General features: G+C 39.6%; 2 protein-coding genes across 2 annotated transcripts in view; both read left to right on the top strand.

Moving 5' to 3' along the window:
• LOC136847703 (uncharacterized) overlaps positions 1 to 19201 on the top strand; it is a 423779-nt gene that overhangs the window by 199884 nt on the left and 204694 nt on the right. The gene's annotated exons all lie outside the window — the stretch shown is intronic.
• LOC136847550 (uncharacterized) lies at positions 13080 to 15115 on the top strand. Its single transcript, XM_067119275.1, has 3 exons — positions 13080 to 13152; positions 13735 to 14261; positions 14386 to 15115. Exons 1-3 carry the CDS (start codon positions 13080 to 13082, stop codon positions 14971 to 14973), a joined length of 1188 nt encoding a protein of 395 aa, XP_066975376.1. The 3' UTR covers positions 14974 to 15115.

Below are 19201 nucleotides of genomic sequence, written 5' to 3'. Positions count from 1 at the left end.
GAAATCGTTGGATTTCTCCCAACCAATCAGCACTTTCCAACACTCTTCACGATCGTATGCCGTATGAGTTCCCCCACCCCCCTACGTCTCTTAGTTAGCTCTTTGCGTACCGTACCCGCGTCAGTCCCACCTCCCCTTTCCCCTACCTGTAATCAACGTGGGTCCCTTCTCTCTGTGGTATATCGCGGAAAATTTCGAAGTCACGATACCGCTAATGAGAAATTTGGATGGCATGTTGTAAAACAGGAAATGTGCGAATACTGTACATGAAATGGGAGTCCGGAACTCCGTTGAATTCCGAGTCTTTATTTTTCCACACTCAGTTTTTTAAACCTGCCCGAATCTTCTCTTAGCTTTGGAGGTTTACGTTGTGTATGTATTTTCACACTTTATCTATGGCAGTAAATTGCGTTGAGCTTTCATATGGGAAAGATATAGAATATAAGGTGTTGAAAAATCATGCAAATTTCTTTTGTATATGGAATCAGTGTGAGAGCAGCCCTATCTGTATTTGCATTTATCATCTTATAATTAAACGTTTATAAAATTTGTAACTAAAATATTGGTGTCAACGGAGTGCAGACCTGTTACCTCAACTGGCCGTAACATTCAATAAGAGAGCACTTTCAGAGTATTACATACCATGAAATCACTAACTGAATTGAGAAGGTAAGCTTTACTTCTCAAGATTTCCCCCTTAGTGCCGTCAGTGCACCTCACGTGGTGCACTGTAGGCATTACTTAAGGTTTTTGCAGCGTACCTTCGGCCCGTAGCTGCAACCACTTTCATTCCTTTTACTGTACCTCTAGTCACATTGTCTTTCTTCCACATGACATCCCACCCTCTCCTAACAATTGATTCATAGTGCAACTGCAAGGTTTTCCTCCTGTTACGCCTTTCAAACCTTCTTACTTTAAATTTCCCTTTCAGCGCTGAAGGACCTCATAGGTCCCAGCGATTGGTCTTTGGCCTAAATTGTATATTCCTATTGCTCAGGTTTTCCTATAGTTTATTTCATTAAAAGCTGATAATCCCCCTCTCAGCCCCAACCCTGACAAACAACATGGGCTTAAATTCCTCGGGTTTTCCAAGACAAAGAAAGAGAGCGACGGAGTGGAAACTTTATTCAGATGTTCCATCTAGTCCGTTCAGCTTTAGCGATGGATGGAAAAAATTTTGTCATTTATTCTTTTAAAACTGAAAAAGGAATTAGATAATTTAGCTTTTTATTCTCTTTCTGTTTTGCGCACGAGCTGGAGGACAGACGCTAAAATCTCCTGGATGATATTTACTTGAAACTATACACACTTCAGAACATGATTCCATGATCGGGCTGGAATGGAGATACATTCATTTCCTCTCTCTCTCTCTCTCTCTCTCTCTCTCTCTCTCTCTCTCTCTCTCTCTCTCTCTCTCTCTCTCTCTCTCTCTCTCGTCTAATTAGCTTGCCAAGCGCTATCAATTTCAAGATGGATTTTTGGTTATATGAGCAGTTTCCATGGCCTTTATGTAAATGAGAACATTTTTTCGAGTACAATGGAAGCGCAAGCGCACAATCGTTACTTACTCCCCGAAAGGATGAAATGAAAGAAATGACAGATGTCACAGGACATCAAAATGCCTACGTAAATCACAAAGGAAATGCTGAGCAAGCTCTTCTTTATGGAGGTCCATTGCGGCTGTTTAATGAGAATGCAAATGAGCAAAGCAGCTGAAATTAACTTACAAATGGTCCACGGAATATTGAAGAACTAGATCGTGGAATGGGTGCATTTTCATGGAGACCAAAATCTAAATTGCTATAAAGAGAATAAGGGCCTTCAATACTAAAACATACCACCAAAAAGAACGCTCCCGCTAAATAAAACTTCTTTTATTTCCAGTGGACAGAGCTGTTCTTGAAAAGGGAAGTTGCGTTGAAGGAATGTAACTTCAAAGTGTTGCAAAAGATAACCGGTTTTGGAACTCGGTAATTCCAGCCCTTTTTGCCAATCAACTTGGAAAAAGGAGCTAACAGTTCAAATGCCGTTTGTAATTCATAGCATCTGTCAGCGACACAAAAATGTATGTCATGCTGGACATTTTTCTTAATATATCCCTCCTTTCTCCCTCTCTTCATTGTTCACGATTATCTATTCGGAATATTGGTTCAGCGGATGTTTTTTCGTTTATTCATCCAAACCCTGGAAGCCTCACAATGCCTCGGTTTTCCTTCCCTGTTACAACTGATCATCCTTCAAGAAGAGGTGAATCTCTCTCTCTCTCTCTCTCTCTCTCTCTCTCTCTCTCTCTCTCTCTCTCTCTTATCACTATTTGGTATACGTGCAATTTGAAATTTCTTGTAGAAATATTCTACCCCATCTCTTTATCTTTCTTTTTAAGGTCAAGTTCATTCTACGTCCTTTACCCATCAGGCCTGGGCTAGTAAGGACTAGACAAGGTTTCCTCTTTTACCACACTCCATATTACAGGGTCTAAAACAGAGAGACTGTATGGCTGAATTCTTTCCAGGAAACATATTCTCTTGCTTGCTTTCGACAAAACTTTTGTAGCACCCCTCTCTCGACCAATTTAAACTGTTAATTGTTCATGTCATTGAAATAAAAATGGCGTCAAGGTTCTTCGACTCTGCGAGAAAGCTACATTCGAATTTAACTTCGAATGTGCAATTAACCGGAACGCAGGGGCAAAGTTGAATCATTCATTTCCAGTTTGTCTAGGTAAAATTTCAACAACATAGAACAACAACGACTTTTTACTGTCGATTCATTTCGTTAGATCCATCGTTTGGTCACCGGTATGTGCAATGTTTTACTTCTGTAATACACAGATTTTATAGTAAAGCCTGTTGGTGCAACATTAATAGAAATATATCGGCTCTTTTACTGTCAGTGTCAGAACGACTGCATTACTTAATTTCAAGTTTTAAAGTGTTCTCCATAGAGTCCGAACCCTTTTTTATTTTTTTATATACTAAAGTAAATGCACCTAAACCTGTAAATGTGTACACTCCTCGTACTTGCATAGTAATTATATATATATATATATATATATATATATATATATATATATATATATATATATATATATATATATATATATATATATATATATATATATATATATACATATACATATATATATATATATATATATATATATATATATATATATATATATATATATATAATCAGCTCAGTGGTATGGTTAAACTAAGGTATACTTACTTACATGTATATGGACTACGAAAGTACTTGTTCAAAGTCCCGGTTTTCACTCACCTTCTTACGTGGATTTTGTGATATATTTTTATTTATACACAGACGCACTACTCACAGCTGAAGTTATGTCGTTTGAATAGCAATAACGAAAAGATCAATAATATTTACTGATAAAGAATTTTTACAGCTAAATAACTGGCAAGACAATGACAAAATCGTATATGCGGCTGTTATGACACATTTCTTAACTCTGAGAGTTTTGTATATATTACTTACCAATAAATCATGAACGTTAAGTCTTCATGCTTAAAAAACTGGGAAGCTATTCAAAAACAGATTGCTATTTAAAAAAAAAAAAAAATAGGTATATCTCCGATTCTCAGACAACTATTTTCAGTCCCTTAAATGGACTACATATAGACCAGTGAGGAGAAAACAAAATATAATCACAAGAATCACGCAACTTACTAGAGCATTATCTGCAAGCACAGACAGGGACATTGACTGAGCGTAGGGCACTTCAGGAGCCAAAAATAAAAACCGTGGCGTGACTCTGGTAGACGTGTCGGAGCATAAATCAAAACCATGTGTAATACACGGATGTTGGTCCATGGCGGCTCTGTTATGGGTCGGTTATCCATAGAAAAAGAAACATGACACAGAAGATCGATTTCATTTTTTATGGATGAATTCATCCCTGTTTTGACGAACTGGCGTATTCCATTTTTTTTTTAAGTTTTTGAGTTTTCCAACCAAAGTGTCTCAGTTTTTGTTACTCTATAACATATCAAAACTCCATCTGCCTGCGTTGTCACCTTTTCAAACCAAATTGCCTCAGATGATGAGCTAAATAGAAGCTCTGCATAATATCAAGTTTTTGAAGCCAATTTCCTCAGAATGGTGGAAAAATGGCTTACGTCATTTCGTCAAACTAGGGACGAAATGTGTAGCACCAATGCAAATTTCCTCTTCGATTGTTTTCCAGAATAATTTCCCGTAACATTGTGGTTATGATGCCAAATTACACATATATTTTCGGTCTGATAGTGGAAATAAAAAGGTATTAGGAACGAACTTCCTATTGCAGAAAACTAATAACAAAACTGAAAAAAATTAGAAATTATATTTTGTAAGTGAAGGATTGGCGTTGAAAATAGTTTATGTAGTATGTAGAAATAAAAAAAAAAGCTCCCGGAACACTAGAATGGTAGTGCAAAAAATATTCTTGCAATTTCAAGTTGTATCTTTTATAACTGAATTAACAAATCCAGTGGTGTCCAATTTGTGCAATTCGGACTTTGCAAAGTCAGCGGTTTTTAAATGTATGTGTTTTTAAGCATGCATTGTTTAGGTTAAATAATTATATATGTAAATATCTATATATATGTGTATTTTACATATATATATATATTATATATGCATATATACATGTATATATATATATATATATATATATATATATATATATATATATATATGCACATAAATGACAGGCCTGTCATTTTCCTGTGGGATTCGCTCATACACTAAAGTCACGTGCATCTACTGTGATTTTTTAAGCATATTTATAGATATATATTGTCATAAGTGTTGATTGATATGTTACTCTTACCTTGGTGTTGCTGCATCTAATTGGAGACCAAGACTCACATAACAAGAAAGAATTACGTTAAAGGAGATTTCCATTAAAGGAAGGACTCAGGAGAGAAATTCTATGTCTAAATCAATTACATGTGTTTACATGAATCAAAAGAACTAATTACAAAGAGCTATACACGCTGGGCTCTTAGCTTGATTGATGGATGTGGGCACACACAACCTTTCTGGAAGCCTAGAGAAAGGTACACGATCACTGGACAAGCCAAGCACAATCTGAATCTTTACAGAGGGATTTGCAGAAGTCTTAAGGAGAATGATGTCAATTTATGATCAGGCAAATTATTCTTAACGCTGATATATGGTTATCGACAATGATTCAAGGGTCTTAGCACAATGAAAGGGTAGAACGAAAACGGAATTAGAATAAGAACTAAGAACTGACCGAACAACCTTCTAACCAAACAGTACCTTCATTCCTAAGTAGATGTGTCTTGAATACAGCATCAACGGAGTCTCTACTAAGTGGAATTTCTTCACGGGACACTCAGATCGACTCTTGGATAGCTAGGCTCTCATCCAGACAAAGAAGGTGAGCTACGCTTAGGGGACTCGCTGGTAGCATGTTACTGGTGTCATTGCCCGACTACTTCCCTCTGTTGTTGACCTGGGGTGGAACTTATGTGATCCCGGTTTACTGCAAGTGTTCACAGCCCCAAGCAATTCGGGTGCCCTGGCTGTGGAGGGCAATTCCCGTTTAATCCTTGCTTCAGGAATTTCATGTGTATCCCCAAGAACTAAGGCATTATCTGGAAGAAAAATCTTTTGGCCAGTAGGTCTTAAGGACAGATTTAGAGTGACGTTAGGGAAAGGCTTAGGAGTGTACAAGGGAAAGGGTGCTCGGACCCTATTGTTCAGTTTAGGGTGAAAAAAGAGGAGGGGCAGAGAGCTCTCTCCTATGGCTCTGTCTATAACTTAAACATGGCAAACTTTTAGAAGTATGAATAAATACTTCTAGCAGCTCCCCGTTAAGGAAGACGTTTTGCACCTCTTTCAGGTGTGAACGTCTGCAGGTGAGCCTAAATGTTTTACATTACTGTCTCTTTCCTAAAGCCTTTGCAAAATGTGTTAGAATAATTTTACTAAGGTGTCTACTTTTAATAATGAACAATTTTTAGCATTAGTATGCATGAATAAGTTAGGTACCATCTGCAATATTTATTTTACTCAAAATTAAATGAGACTGAAAGTCATGGCATAGTTTATCATTAATATTAATCTCAAATCATTGAGTGAAATGCACAATCATAAGATTCGCTATTTAAAATACATGCAGATAGCTTAAAACGGGTCTATGCCCGTTAGGGTAGGTACCAGCCTTAGCTGTAAGTAAATATAATTCCAAACGAACTTCAAAGTTAGTGAATGTCATATTAGTTTGCTGACTTCGTGGCACTGTGTCAGAGGTGGCACTAGTGTCATAATTGCCTAGTGTCTCTGTGATACACAATTAATTTCCCTTTTGCACAGGTTTAAGTTTGCCATGCAAACAATTGCATGTAGAGGAAAGTCAATAACTCATAGGGCCAGGAGATCTGGAGGTTGGCACTCTGCATTGGGCAGAGTGTGATGCCACGTAAAAGAGTGATGCGAGGTAAAATAACTTGGCATCCTACTCTGGTTTGGGTCCCAAATTACTCAATTAAAGTGGGGCACTGTGTCATAAGGGTACGAGTGCCATGGGAGCTCGGTGGATCTAATAGGCTACCTGGACGTTCTACACCGCTGGCTTTTCTTCCTCGAAGTTCTCTTAGGTTAATGGTTTGACATTGTAGGGGGAGTCGGTGGAACCGAGTCTGGGGAAGGCCCTGGAGTGCCCCCTATTTTGGCTGCTGCGACAACTGAAGCAAGGGCGGTGCCAACAATTTCTATCACTTGCCATTGCACTTCCTTGATCTCTGCGACTAGCTGGGATGGTAGAGAATTGTCCTCTTGAATCTTATCTTCTGAGGACTGGGAAAGGGAGAAAGAAGTAGTTGTGGGTGCAAGAGGTTCGCAGGTTCCAATGACCAACTCAGGCACGGGTTACAAGGCAGCACCAGGGGTTGAGCTTCCACTGAGGTCAGGGGAATCTGGAAGGGACCTTAGTAAACTTCGGGTTGGCTCTCTTACCGACACTGGTAGCTGGGCCAAGCTTGGAGAAGAGAGGTGGGCCAGACTGGGATCTCCTGAAGGGAGATCTATGGTGTGCTCTGGCACTGGCACTAGGGCAGGGCCAGGCACAGGAATTAAATTTGGAAATGGTTCAACATTCAGGACAGACAGATACTGGCAATACTCAGGGCACTCAGGTTGCCCTGGCAGGGGTTTTGAGGCAGGTCTGGGAGGACTATTAAAGCCTGATGGAGACTAAGAGGGGCAGGGACCCCTGAGTTGTCTTGGGTTAGGTGGGGACAGAGATTTCTGTCCAGAAGGAGGTCATAGCCTCCCCAGGAAGGTAATTGGCTACTGCAAGTGTGGGGCCTGGTGACCCTCAAACGAACTGTTGGGAGAATCAGTTTTACATGATTGATACTCTCGATGGTGATGAGTTTATGTTTGTCAATTTTAGCCCATAAGAGAACTTGTCTTCCCGTATCAGGGAGATTTGCGTGCCAGTTCTTCAAATGCCTTAACCTGGAGTGCTGGGTATCGACCTTGAGGAGGCGCTACATTTTCTCTTGAAAGAAAACCATCCTCTCTATCTCCATAGCCTACCTTAGCCTATGCATGTATGTTTATGTGTCCCACCTCCTCACACTTATAAATTATTTCTCCTTCTACCCTCACAACCCCACAACCCGACTCTCTCTTTTCCATTAGCCAACTCACAACAAAGAGATTTATTTAAGGGAGGCTGTACAATTTTTCCTAAACCTTTTTATCCTCGTTAGCCTCCTTATTTGGCTTTGCACAGGAGAGCCCTTCACTAAATGGTAATTAACATGAGTTTATTTTTATCTATAGATTGGGTCGAGTAAGCCTTAGAAATCCTGGTTGTTGTAAACAACAATTTAATTAAGTTTTTTCATAGGTAATACTCAGTAGGTGCTTAATGAATAGTTTGTTTTCTTACGCGTTAGATATTCTAAGGAGAGAGAGAGAGAAGAGAGAGAGAGAGAGAGAGAGAGAGAGAGAGAGAGAGAGAGAGAGAGAATTATTTTGAAAAAGGTAAATTATAAATACCATACCTACAGCAGATTTAAGCTTTAATCCAGAATATTAATCAAAGATATTCTTGCATTTCTTTTATCAAGTAATATATGTATATATATATATATATATATATATGTGTGTGTGTGTGTGTGTGTGTGTGTGTGTGTGTGCGCGCGCGTGCGTGTGTGTGTGTGCGCGCGTGCGTGTGTGTGTGTGCGTTTTGTGGTTGTGAGTGGACAAAATCAATCCTCAGAGAGGAAATTTTGAGGAAAAACTGTGAAATTGAGTTTAGCCCGATTCTTTCGTCCTCCATTCGGCCTTGACGACGGAACTTAATTGCGAGAAGTTTCAAAGTACGTGCAAAAGATAGTAAGCGTCATGTAAAATGCATAAAACTAGCTGCAAGGTGGTTCAAGAATAATAAATACCAAAGAATATATCCTCAACAACATTCAACGTCTTTCACTGATAGTTATGTAAGAAATTTTGTCATTTAAATAAAAACAAAACTATGAAAGCATGTATTTACAAACAGAAATATGCAAATGAAAACACAAACACAAAAAAGCCAGAAATTCATAAAAATAAATATTACATCTATCCATATATACCTATATATATATATATATATATATATATATATATATATATATATATATATATATATATATATATATATATATATATAAAATTATGTATACAGTATATATGTAATATATTTTATATATATACAAATATAAATCATAGTATATATATATATATATATATATATATATATATATATATATATATATATATATATATATATATATATATATATATACAGTTACTGAGAGAGAACGCGATTCACAATTTCAAGAGTCTCTTTGAGTCTATTGTTGATTGAAAATGTAAACGACACGCGGATCTATTTTATACAAACCTAAACTAGAATTAAAAATAATGCTATGAGTGTGGAATAAATGCAGATTCTATTATATTTCTTTCTGTAAAGTCAGTGCAACTGAAAACATTCTTCATCCTTCTTCCAGTAAAGCGGGAAATTACATTCCTTATTGCATGCACAAGGAATCTTACATGTAACACCTTCGTCAGACTTCGAACTATTGGGAGTGAGTGAAAGGTCAGCTGTGAAGGGGAGGGAAAAAGATATTTTGAAAAGTAAGTTTATAGTGATAAGCCATGTTATAAATGGGTTAGTGGAAAGGAAGAGATATATAGCCAAACTAATCTTAGGTTTAGCTTTATTCTAATCTTGGTTAGATTAAAACATTGGCCAATTTCATTTATAGATAGTATTAACCTCTTCACCAAAATGTTCTGGGTTACATACATTCACAGCGCGGAGAAACATTGACCTTAGGGCAGATTGTATTACAAAAAAGGATGGGGTTAATAAGCAATGATAATAATCTTATTATTAGTATCTTTTCGAAAACCATGAACATGAAGGAATTTTCATACCTGATTGTAGTAACATAAAATTAATATTCAATGGTTCTACTCTTTTTTGTGTGTGTGTGTAAAATTTAGGTATGGGGGTAAATCACTGAGATTAATGGCATCCAGTCAATATCATTATCTAGCTTTAAAACTGCAAAAATATCATCCACATATCTCACCCGAAAAATGTTGTCCGTGATAATGCCATTAACTAACCTACTTCAAAAAATTCCTTTTCTATACTAGATAATACCGGAGATAAACAGTTACTCATTTGGATTCCAATTATAGTCAATAATGTTCCATTAATAGAGAAACATGGGTCAACAACTCACAAAGGTATCAGATAAAGTTAAAACACACTTTGTATGTTCACTTCGTATAAAACCTAAAGCATCGTCAATAGGTACACAAGTAAACAAACTTCTTAAACGAAACTAAACATTGAATCATCAGACAATACAGTGAGTTCTAGTAATGAACTGATAAAATCTAGTGCATTGCCAGCATCAGAACTAGGAAATGATCTCACACGCGGATGAAGCAAATGTACAAAAAACTGAAAATTCGTGCGGAACAGTTCCAACAATACTTATAAAAGGACGCAGGGTTTTACCGTCTTTATGAATTTTTACAGTGGGACGGTAAAAACTCCCTAATAATTCCCTACCTCGGTTAGTTACCACTTACATTCTCGTTGTCCCGTCAGTTCCCACTCTTCATTACTGACATTTTCCCTAATCTAAAAAAAAATCTCCCATTCCCAATATCTTTCTCTTTTTAGTATAGACCATCACCAAAACCTCACTAATGATTTCAATTTCTACTTCTTTACCCAAACATCATTGATTCTCCAGTGTTACCAGCTGTCACTCCCATCGGAGTCGATTTCCCATTGCTGTTGTGGAGTCCTAATCTAATCAGTCCCCAGCTGTAATTTCCCTGCTTAATTTCCCTTCTTATCACAGTTCCTATTCAACTTCCATCCCCCTAGTATTTTTCACTCCGAATGGTCTTAACTTTAATAGGTCCTCATCCTTTTTTCCTAATCAATACCATGTTCCCATTACCCTTAACCTCTCATTAACTACTGTTACATTTCCCCCACTTGTGTAATAAGGGGTTATGGCTTTTCTTTTTCTATATTTAGACAAATATAGTAGTGGCAAACGAGTCTGAAGGTTTCACCATCGTGCCTTGGCACCTTACTAGTCACCAGTTTGCCCGATTTCTTTAATGTGTGTGACTAGGGGCTGTAACCTTTATCTTGCAATTCCAGGCAATTTATACGCGGTTTTCTCGTGATCACATCTTTGGTTGTACTGAGAATTATATTTCAAGATGCGGTTCTCTACTTATCTTTACTTCTTTACCAAGTTTTTTTGGGTGAAAGACAAATGAAAAAGCAAACCAATTTTTCTGCTCTGCAAGAATACTCTAGGCATTCGACTAACTTTAACTTGTCTAGAGTCATTACCTTTATTAATAATGCTTTTAATCATTTGTCACAAATATCTCACTTTGTTTTCAGTCAATACAATAAACTCACTGTCGGGGCAATACAAAGAAACTAACAGTTCCAACGGCAGAAATACTCCTCAAAAGACAATTTCTAGAATTTGTCAGATCTTGGTAAATCAGCACAGCCCATGGATTCCCTCCGAGAAATAAAATTGTTGAAACCTTCAGACTCATTTCCAAAATTCGTCTCAGCAGACGTTAATAAACTCTAAGAAAATGACATTGGAATGTGTTAGGTCTGGACGTGAGGAAACTATCCGAATGGAAGCTCCTTGAACCTCGAGGTTTCCTGTCAATCTGATTAACTCAGGCTACAGTGGATCTTGACTGGCAGACGCTTTTACGTGCTCATAAATTTCTCTTAAAACCGTCTTTTTCAAGCTAGGTCGAACAGACTCAGAAATGTTCTAAATGATGTCGTCTGAGAATGGGAGTATGTGAGCATGGCGAACATTTTCTTATGGTGTAATGCACAAACGAGAATATACATAATACATACATATATATAATATAATATTGTGTGTGTATAGTGTATATAGTATATATATATATATATATATATATATATATATATATATATATATATATATATATATATATATATATATATATATATATATATAGTCAATTCACGTTGACAATTGAGTTTGACTAAAACTATTGAACTTTGATCTTCGTTGGTTTATAAAAGAAACTTGTGGTAGTTAAGATGTTACCTGTTTCCATGATTCTGAAACTCTTATAAATGCAAAAACCGACACGGTGGGTTGGTTCGACGCCTTTTTCTGGCCCAAGTTTGAGGGAATCATTGAAAAGGAAATGATGAAGGGCGTACAAAAAAATAAGAATAGCACCAAAATGTTCACATAAACTGTAATGTTAGTCTTATATCGCAACAAGGAGCATATTTACAAACCAATTTTTTTTTTATTTCATGCTGAAAAATCCTTGCATAAGGATAGTCCATTACCACAATTTAGCTATAAAGAGTAGCACAAAATAGTAACCTACTTAAAATTTGGCAATTAGAGCCGTGGAAATATCAAACCTTCCAAAAAAAGGTTGGTAGTAACTTAGGTGATCTGCCCTTCTAAACTTTTTAAGAGGAAGTATAAGGGAAATGTGGGACTGAAATTTCCAGTCAGTTATGATATTTGGGTGATGCTTTCACTCTGATATCCTTTTCTTTATTTCAGTTTTATTCGTTGGATTATCATTATCTTTAATAATTGTAGTAGTAATAGTTGTAGTGATGCAATCTAGATAAATATTCTTTATATAGCTTTAATTTTTCAGTTATTACTATAACAATCGAAGTAATAATAATAATGAAAACACTAATAAGTAAAACTTAGAGGCACAAGACATAAGGAGCTACTAGACTATATTATAAAGAAATAAACAAAAAGAGAAGACGGATCAACAGTCCAGAATTATTTTTTGAAAGGAAACTTCTTTAAATGCCTCCTGAGCCAATCCATTTGAGAAAGGAAATAAATTCCGTGCCATCACTTACTGCATTTCAGTGATAAATCTGTTTCATAAGGGAATTATTCCATACCTTCCCTGTGCAACTTATATATGTGAAGCTTTCGTTTTCCTTCTTCATTTTTAATTTCGTTAAAAAATGATAATGCTCGCTCGGGAATCTTTTCACAAAATTTCGTGGGAAAATTTGTGAAGGTTATTTTCAATATTTTTCCGTTCATTTCGCGCTTGCTGAATATGAGATAAAGGCATGAATAACTGATAACCGAGAGAAGATTTTGTGAGAATATTCCGAGCAACTCTTTGAGTTTCCCTACTGATTATTGCAGAAATTTAGTTATAAGTTGTATTGAATTTTGCATTCAGTTTTCATATTTAATTCAGTTACTTTTAAATGAAGTAAAGATCAAAAAACAAAGAATGAATTGTTGGTGAACTGGGACTAGGTCTTCAAGGAGTCTCAGGAGCCGATATTCTTTTGATTTGGTTTAATATCCAGGTACTGAAGCTAATCAAAATCCTTGTTGCAAGCACTTTTCCGGGGATTCCGGAAGAGGCCTAGGTTCTCCGTTTCAACGAGGGAGGCCACTGTTTTACAGAAGACCTCTCTTATAATGCTACGTTCACACATTCACGTATCAAGGCACGCATCCCCACGCACGGCCACGAACGGGGCGGAGCCAGAGAGTACGTAAAAACAACGCAAACACAACGTAAATGTACCGTAAGTACTGTGTAAATGCGGCAGCATGCGGCGCGACCGTTACGGACCACCTGGCCGTGCGCCGGGGGGGCAGGAACCTTTCGGCCTGCTCGAAACCCTGCGGGGTGGCCAGGTCAACTGTCAGGTAGCGTGGCCCGACCCGCAGCGTGGCGCCACCCGCGGGCTGACCGCAGCTGCCACGCCGTTACCTGGGGCACACGCTGCCCCAGGGCACTGCGTGGCTGTCAGAATGGCGTGGGAGTAGACGCGCAACGCTGCCGCACCCCGCAACCGCGTGATGTGACAACGCTTTGACCTGGGATAAAAGGGGCAGGCGGCGCGCTTCCAGGTCAGTGCTTCTCCGGCCAGCATCCTGTTGCTATCTCCTCAGCGCCTCCGTCTTCGCCGTCCACTGCAGCAGCCAAGATGCCCAAAGGACCCATGCTGAAGAGGACCAGGAAAGGGGCCCTGAGAACTCCAGGAGCCCTGGCAGCTGGAGTTGCCCCCACGCAAAGCCTCCTGAAGCTGATGGTCCCCTTTCAGGCAGCGATGCTGTTGTGCTGCAGCTCGAGGCCGACGAGCTCGTGACGGAGAGCGACCTAGAGGAGGAGGAAGAGGACCTTGCCCTCACCTCACGAGAGCGACCCGCCGCCGCCACCGACGACAACGCCCACGAGGGGATGCCGACGCCGACACCGAAAGCACTCCTGATGGAGATGGCCCTACAGGAGGCCGCAAGAAGAACCCGTCAGTGATCCTCTCGGAGGAAAATGAGAGGCTAGTTGGCGAGTGGCTGGAGACCGAGGCCGAGTTCATATATAACAAGGGCCTCACAGCCTACAAGGATAAGGCCAAGGTGTGGAGGGCCTTCGAAGAGAAGGGCCAGTCACTTGTTCCTCCCGTGAGTGGCCATGAACTGAGGACGTGGTTTACGTCCCTCAGGAGTCGTTTTGGGCGGCTTACAGCGGAGAAGAGTGGCCAAGGGGCGGGCAGACGGCTGACGGACCGGGAGAAATGGATACTCAACATTTTCCACTTCCTGAAGCCACACATTGTGCGTCAAAGGAAGCCAAAGGTGTTGGGACTTCCCATGGTATGTTTGTTTTAATGTGTTTCCATGCATAATTATTACTGAATATAATGTTATTACATAGTTTCCATGCATTCAATGTACATTTTATACCATGTTCTCATATATGTCGCTCCTCTTTTTACAGGCTGCCTGTGCTGCTGCCACCCTCCCTGCTGCCGCCCTCCCTGCCCAAGTTCTGGACCTCCCTGCTCATGTTTCTTCTGGTCCGACACCGACGCCCACGCCCTCTCCGGTTGATCGAGCAACAACCAACGCTCGGAAACACCAAGTTTCCGAGCTGTTCGACGTCGCCTTCACGAGGGCAGAGGCCCTCCGAGACGATATGCTGACGACTGTCGACCCACCTCCTCATAACCCCCGCGTCCTCTACTGGAGGAAGTTCTTTCAAGAGGTCGAGGATGAGTGCGCACAGGTGTCAGAACAGCTGGGCCTGCACCTGAAAATGGAGGTGCTTGGTGCCATTCAAAGGTACATCCGTGCCACCAAAGAGGGCTCCACTGTGCCGTCGAGGGCCATGATGACCCACACCATGGCAGTGACAGCAGAGTGTCAGGCACCTGCAGTTCCTGCCAGCCTGTCGGTATCGCAGCAGCAGCGGGCACTCACTGCACAGCAGCTGGCGCTCCTGCAAGCACAGTTGGTGACATCCACACCAAAAGACCTCAGCAACCTGTCGCTTGACACGACATTCCTTAATAATTTACAGAGCTAATGTATATACTGTTGTTTTTCCTTTTGCTTTTATGTATGTGTATGTTTCTGTTTTATATTAAATAAATATATTTTGCAATATCATGTCTAGCTCTATCCTCTGCTCAAATATCATGTATTCAATGAAGTAGCTATAATGCAAGTACACAAATAAAGAAGGCAAAATGAACCTGAATACACTAACATTTCATTATTGACTTTGAAAAAGTTCAAAATACTTTATGTAACATATGTGCACAGAAGCAAAATGACAACAGGCAAAATATTAGCAAGTCATATAAAATGTCACAAATATCGGGGAGAAGGTAGTTTCAAAAAAATAGAATTTTCATATCAGAATATCAACAATGTAAATGCTAAGAGCAGGTACTTTCAAGAACAGAATTATCACCTCAGAATAAAAACAATGTTAAGAGAAGGTACTTTCAAAAATGATAGAATTATCATATCAGAATAGATTCCATGTTAAGAAATTATTAAAAAGGGCAAAATAACTACATCTTCTTTCTTTTATTTATATATATGTTTGTTTCATATTTATTAAACATACATTTGCAATGTCATGGCCCACTCTATCCTCTTCCCATTTACCAAGTATTGATGAGAGTAATATATCATGGATTTGAACAATATCTTTTATTAAATCAACTAAAATAAACGGAAGTACACAAATGCACAGGGCAAAATAATCCTGAATTGATACATTATTGATTATTAAATAAGTCCAAAATAAATACAGGAACAGAATAGAAACAATGTTAAGAGAAGGTACTTTCAAAAATGATAGAATTATCATATCAGAATAGATTCCATGTTAAGAAATTATTAAAAAGGGCAAAATAACTACATCTTCTTTCTTTTATTTATATGTATGTTTGTTTCATATTGATTAAACATAAATTTGCAAAGTCATGTCCTGCTCTATCCTCTTCCCAATTACCAAGTATTGATGAGAGTAATATATCATAGATTTGAGCAATATCTTTTATTAAATCAACTAAAACAAACAAAAGTACACAAATGCACAGGGCAAAATAATCCTGAATTGATACATTATTGAATTTTAAATAAGTCCAAAATATAGGCAGGAACAGACATTTAAGTAATTACAACAATCAGGTATGCATGAGAGTAACTAAATCATCTTCTCCTGCCAGTGCACGGAGCCTTCAGCCGATGAAAAGTATTCCTTCAGCAAGTTACGCTGTTCCTTTGCATCCCTTGTTGCAGTGTTGCCGGTCACGGTTGGAAGGGCTGCTCCTAAGGACGGGTCACTCCTCCAGCTACCAGGGATGACAGCATGTGTGACAGGGTGCTCCTGATCTCCTTCTTGTCTTCGTGCATTTCTTCTTATGATCATATTGTGCAGAACACATGCGGACATCACTAATGGCTCTATATGGTCAGGCTTCAAGCATATTGCAGTGTGGAATACTCGGAATCTGTTTGCCAGAATCCCAAAGGCGTTCTCCACCGTCCTGCGTGCCCTACTTAACCTGTAGTTGTAAATCCGTTCCTCCTTGCTAAGTCCTCTTTTGGGGTAGGGCTTCATAAGGTAATTCCTCAGGGGGAAGGCATCATCGCCAACTAGGAAGTAGGGCACAGGAGATCCATTAGGTTGACCTGGCAGGGCATCCGGTTGGGGAAGATTTGCTTCCTCTTGCAACAGCATTTCTGCCAGTCGGGTCTGGGCAAATACACCACCGTCTGACTCTGACCCAATGGCTCCCACGTCGACGTACAGGAACTTGTATGAAGCATCAGCAACTGCAAGTAATACCATGGAGTAGAACTTCTTGTAGTTGAAGTAATGCGTACCGCCCTTGGGAGGGTTACGGAGCCTAATGTGCTTCCCATCTATAGCTCCAATTACGTGCGGGAAGTTCCATCGTTCCTCAAAACCCCGTGCAACCTCCTGCCACGCTTCAGGTGTTTGTGGCACCTGCAGTTCCTCATCCCCGAAGGCAGCAACAATGGCCCTGCAGGTCTCTGGTACGATGAGACTAATGGTGTTGTGGGCTACCCGGAACGAATATTGCAGACTCTTGTAGGAATCACCTGTAGCGAGGAAGCGTAGGGTGATAGCAACACGTAGGCCTGGCTCAATGGGTTTCCTCCAGAATGTCACTTTCTTCTGAATGTGGGTGTGACCCGTTCAACAATTTCATTGAAGAGGTCCTTGTCAATCCGGGTAAAATTTCTGTACAGCTCTGGGGCTTCGGTTGACAACTCCGCCATCAGGTTGTCATAATGACCTTGCTCCATCCTTTTCTGCAGGTACGGCCACGCCCACACCCTCCTTGGGCGCCTTTTTTCTGCCCTAAGTGCTTTGCAGCAATCATTGCAAGCTCCAGCAATAACATGACGTGCACATACTCAATGACAAGTGGCAACAATTCTGGTCTATCCGTGCGTGTATGCGTGCTATAGCTATGAGTTGACGCATTTCAGCTATGTTGTCCATGTTGCTTCAGCGCGTTGGTAGTATGTCTTGTCGTTGTGGTATTACGGCATTGACTAGCTCACATGTGCAGCTGCCGGCCTTTATATAGCTGGGGTTTAACCCCCGCAGTACGTGGGGCCAACGTGACGTTTGCGTAACTCAGTTACGCAGAACGTAACACATACGGTATACGTCACGACGCGTTGGTGTTACGTGCTCTGCCACGCACTACTTCTGCCTGCGCCGCCGCTTGTTCGTCAGCGTCACGTCACCCTTACGCAGTGCTTACATTTGCGGCGCACTATAATACGCATGCATCACGCACATCGTCCCGTGACACGTATCCAGTTGGGCGGGGCCTATTTTCTCGCGTATGCGCAAGTTTCACCAATTCCGGCTGTGCGTGCGCATGCGTGCCTTGATACGTGAATGTGTGAACTTACCATAAGGCTTCGCTGAGGAACCCAGGGCACTTAGATTTAACTGAGAGCCTTCCTGCCGAGCTGTCCTCGGAAGCCAGGGGAAATCTTAGAAAGTTTGGGAAAACGATGTCCTATATTTACGTCGTTGGATTCAGAAAAGGTCAAGAGATTAGGTGGAAAGTAATTAAATGTGTACTTCTCAAATTGATCCGTATCATAAATCAGATCTAAATCATCATCTCTACATAGTACAATGAAAGTATCAGACATCCTGCATTCGTTGTGTTTTCCCGTGCGGGTAAAAAATACATATATTTAAAGATAACTGTTTAGATTGACACCTACACTATCATATCTAGTGTATATTAATTTTCTGCAGGCTCACGTAACGTAGCAAAGGAACCTAAAGCGAATATGTTCCCCATTAAAACACAAAGAACCATACATTCACTTACTCAGTTAAGAGAATAAGAGTTATCACAATATTAAGTAATATTTCCTCTTTTTATTTTCTGTAAAAGAAAACTATTGAGATGGCTTCGTCTGTCCATCCGCAGTTTTCCTGTCCGCCCTCAGATCTTAAAACTACTGAGGCTAGAGGGCTGCAAATTGGTATGTTGATCATCCACCCTCCAATCATCAAACATACCAAATTGCAGCCCTCTAGCCTCAGTAGTTTTTATTTTACTTAAGGTTAAAGTGAGCCATTATCGTGCGTCTGGCAACACTATAGAACAGGCCACCACCGGGCTATGGCTGAAAGTTTCATGCGCCGCGGCTCTTACAGTATTATACGCTGTACAGAAAACTTGATTGCGCCGAAGAAACTTCTGCGCAGTTTTTACTTGTTTTATGTTTGTCCCCTTATGCTTGGTTAAAATTAATAAAATTATTTCAAATGTTTTCCATTCGAGACGACAAGGAAAACTACATAATCATAAACCCACTTATTATTCAGTAAACAAAACAAATGAAACGATAAAACGACATTGTTTTTAACTCCAAGTTCTGACTTAGTGAACAAAACAGGAATCAGTTAAAAAATACTGTTCGTATCTCGAACTTCTGATTAAATAAGATTAAACATAAATCTTTATGAACTCGGACTTCTGATTCTGAGAACTGAACAGTGGATTAGACAAACGGCCACTGTTTCTAATTTTAATTTCGTATTCAATGAAGCAAATAATCAAAATAAACGATAAGAGCACAACTGTTTTAAACTCGAACCTCTGAATCAGTGGATCGAAAAGAATTATAACAAACCACGCCATTTTTATCTCAAACTTCTATAAAGAAATAACATCACGACACAGTATCACTCTTCGAGCTAACTGCGTCACCCGAACTTGCTTCGTAAAATG

The sequence above is a fragment of the Macrobrachium rosenbergii genome, chromosome 17, assembly GCF_040412425.1.
Source record: "Macrobrachium rosenbergii isolate ZJJX-2024 chromosome 17, ASM4041242v1, whole genome shotgun sequence".
Classification (NCBI taxonomy): Eukaryota; Metazoa; Arthropoda; class Malacostraca; order Decapoda; family Palaemonidae; genus Macrobrachium; species Macrobrachium rosenbergii.
Note: the sequence above shows the minus strand (reverse complement) of the source record. Positions and strands in the feature narration are given on the sequence as shown.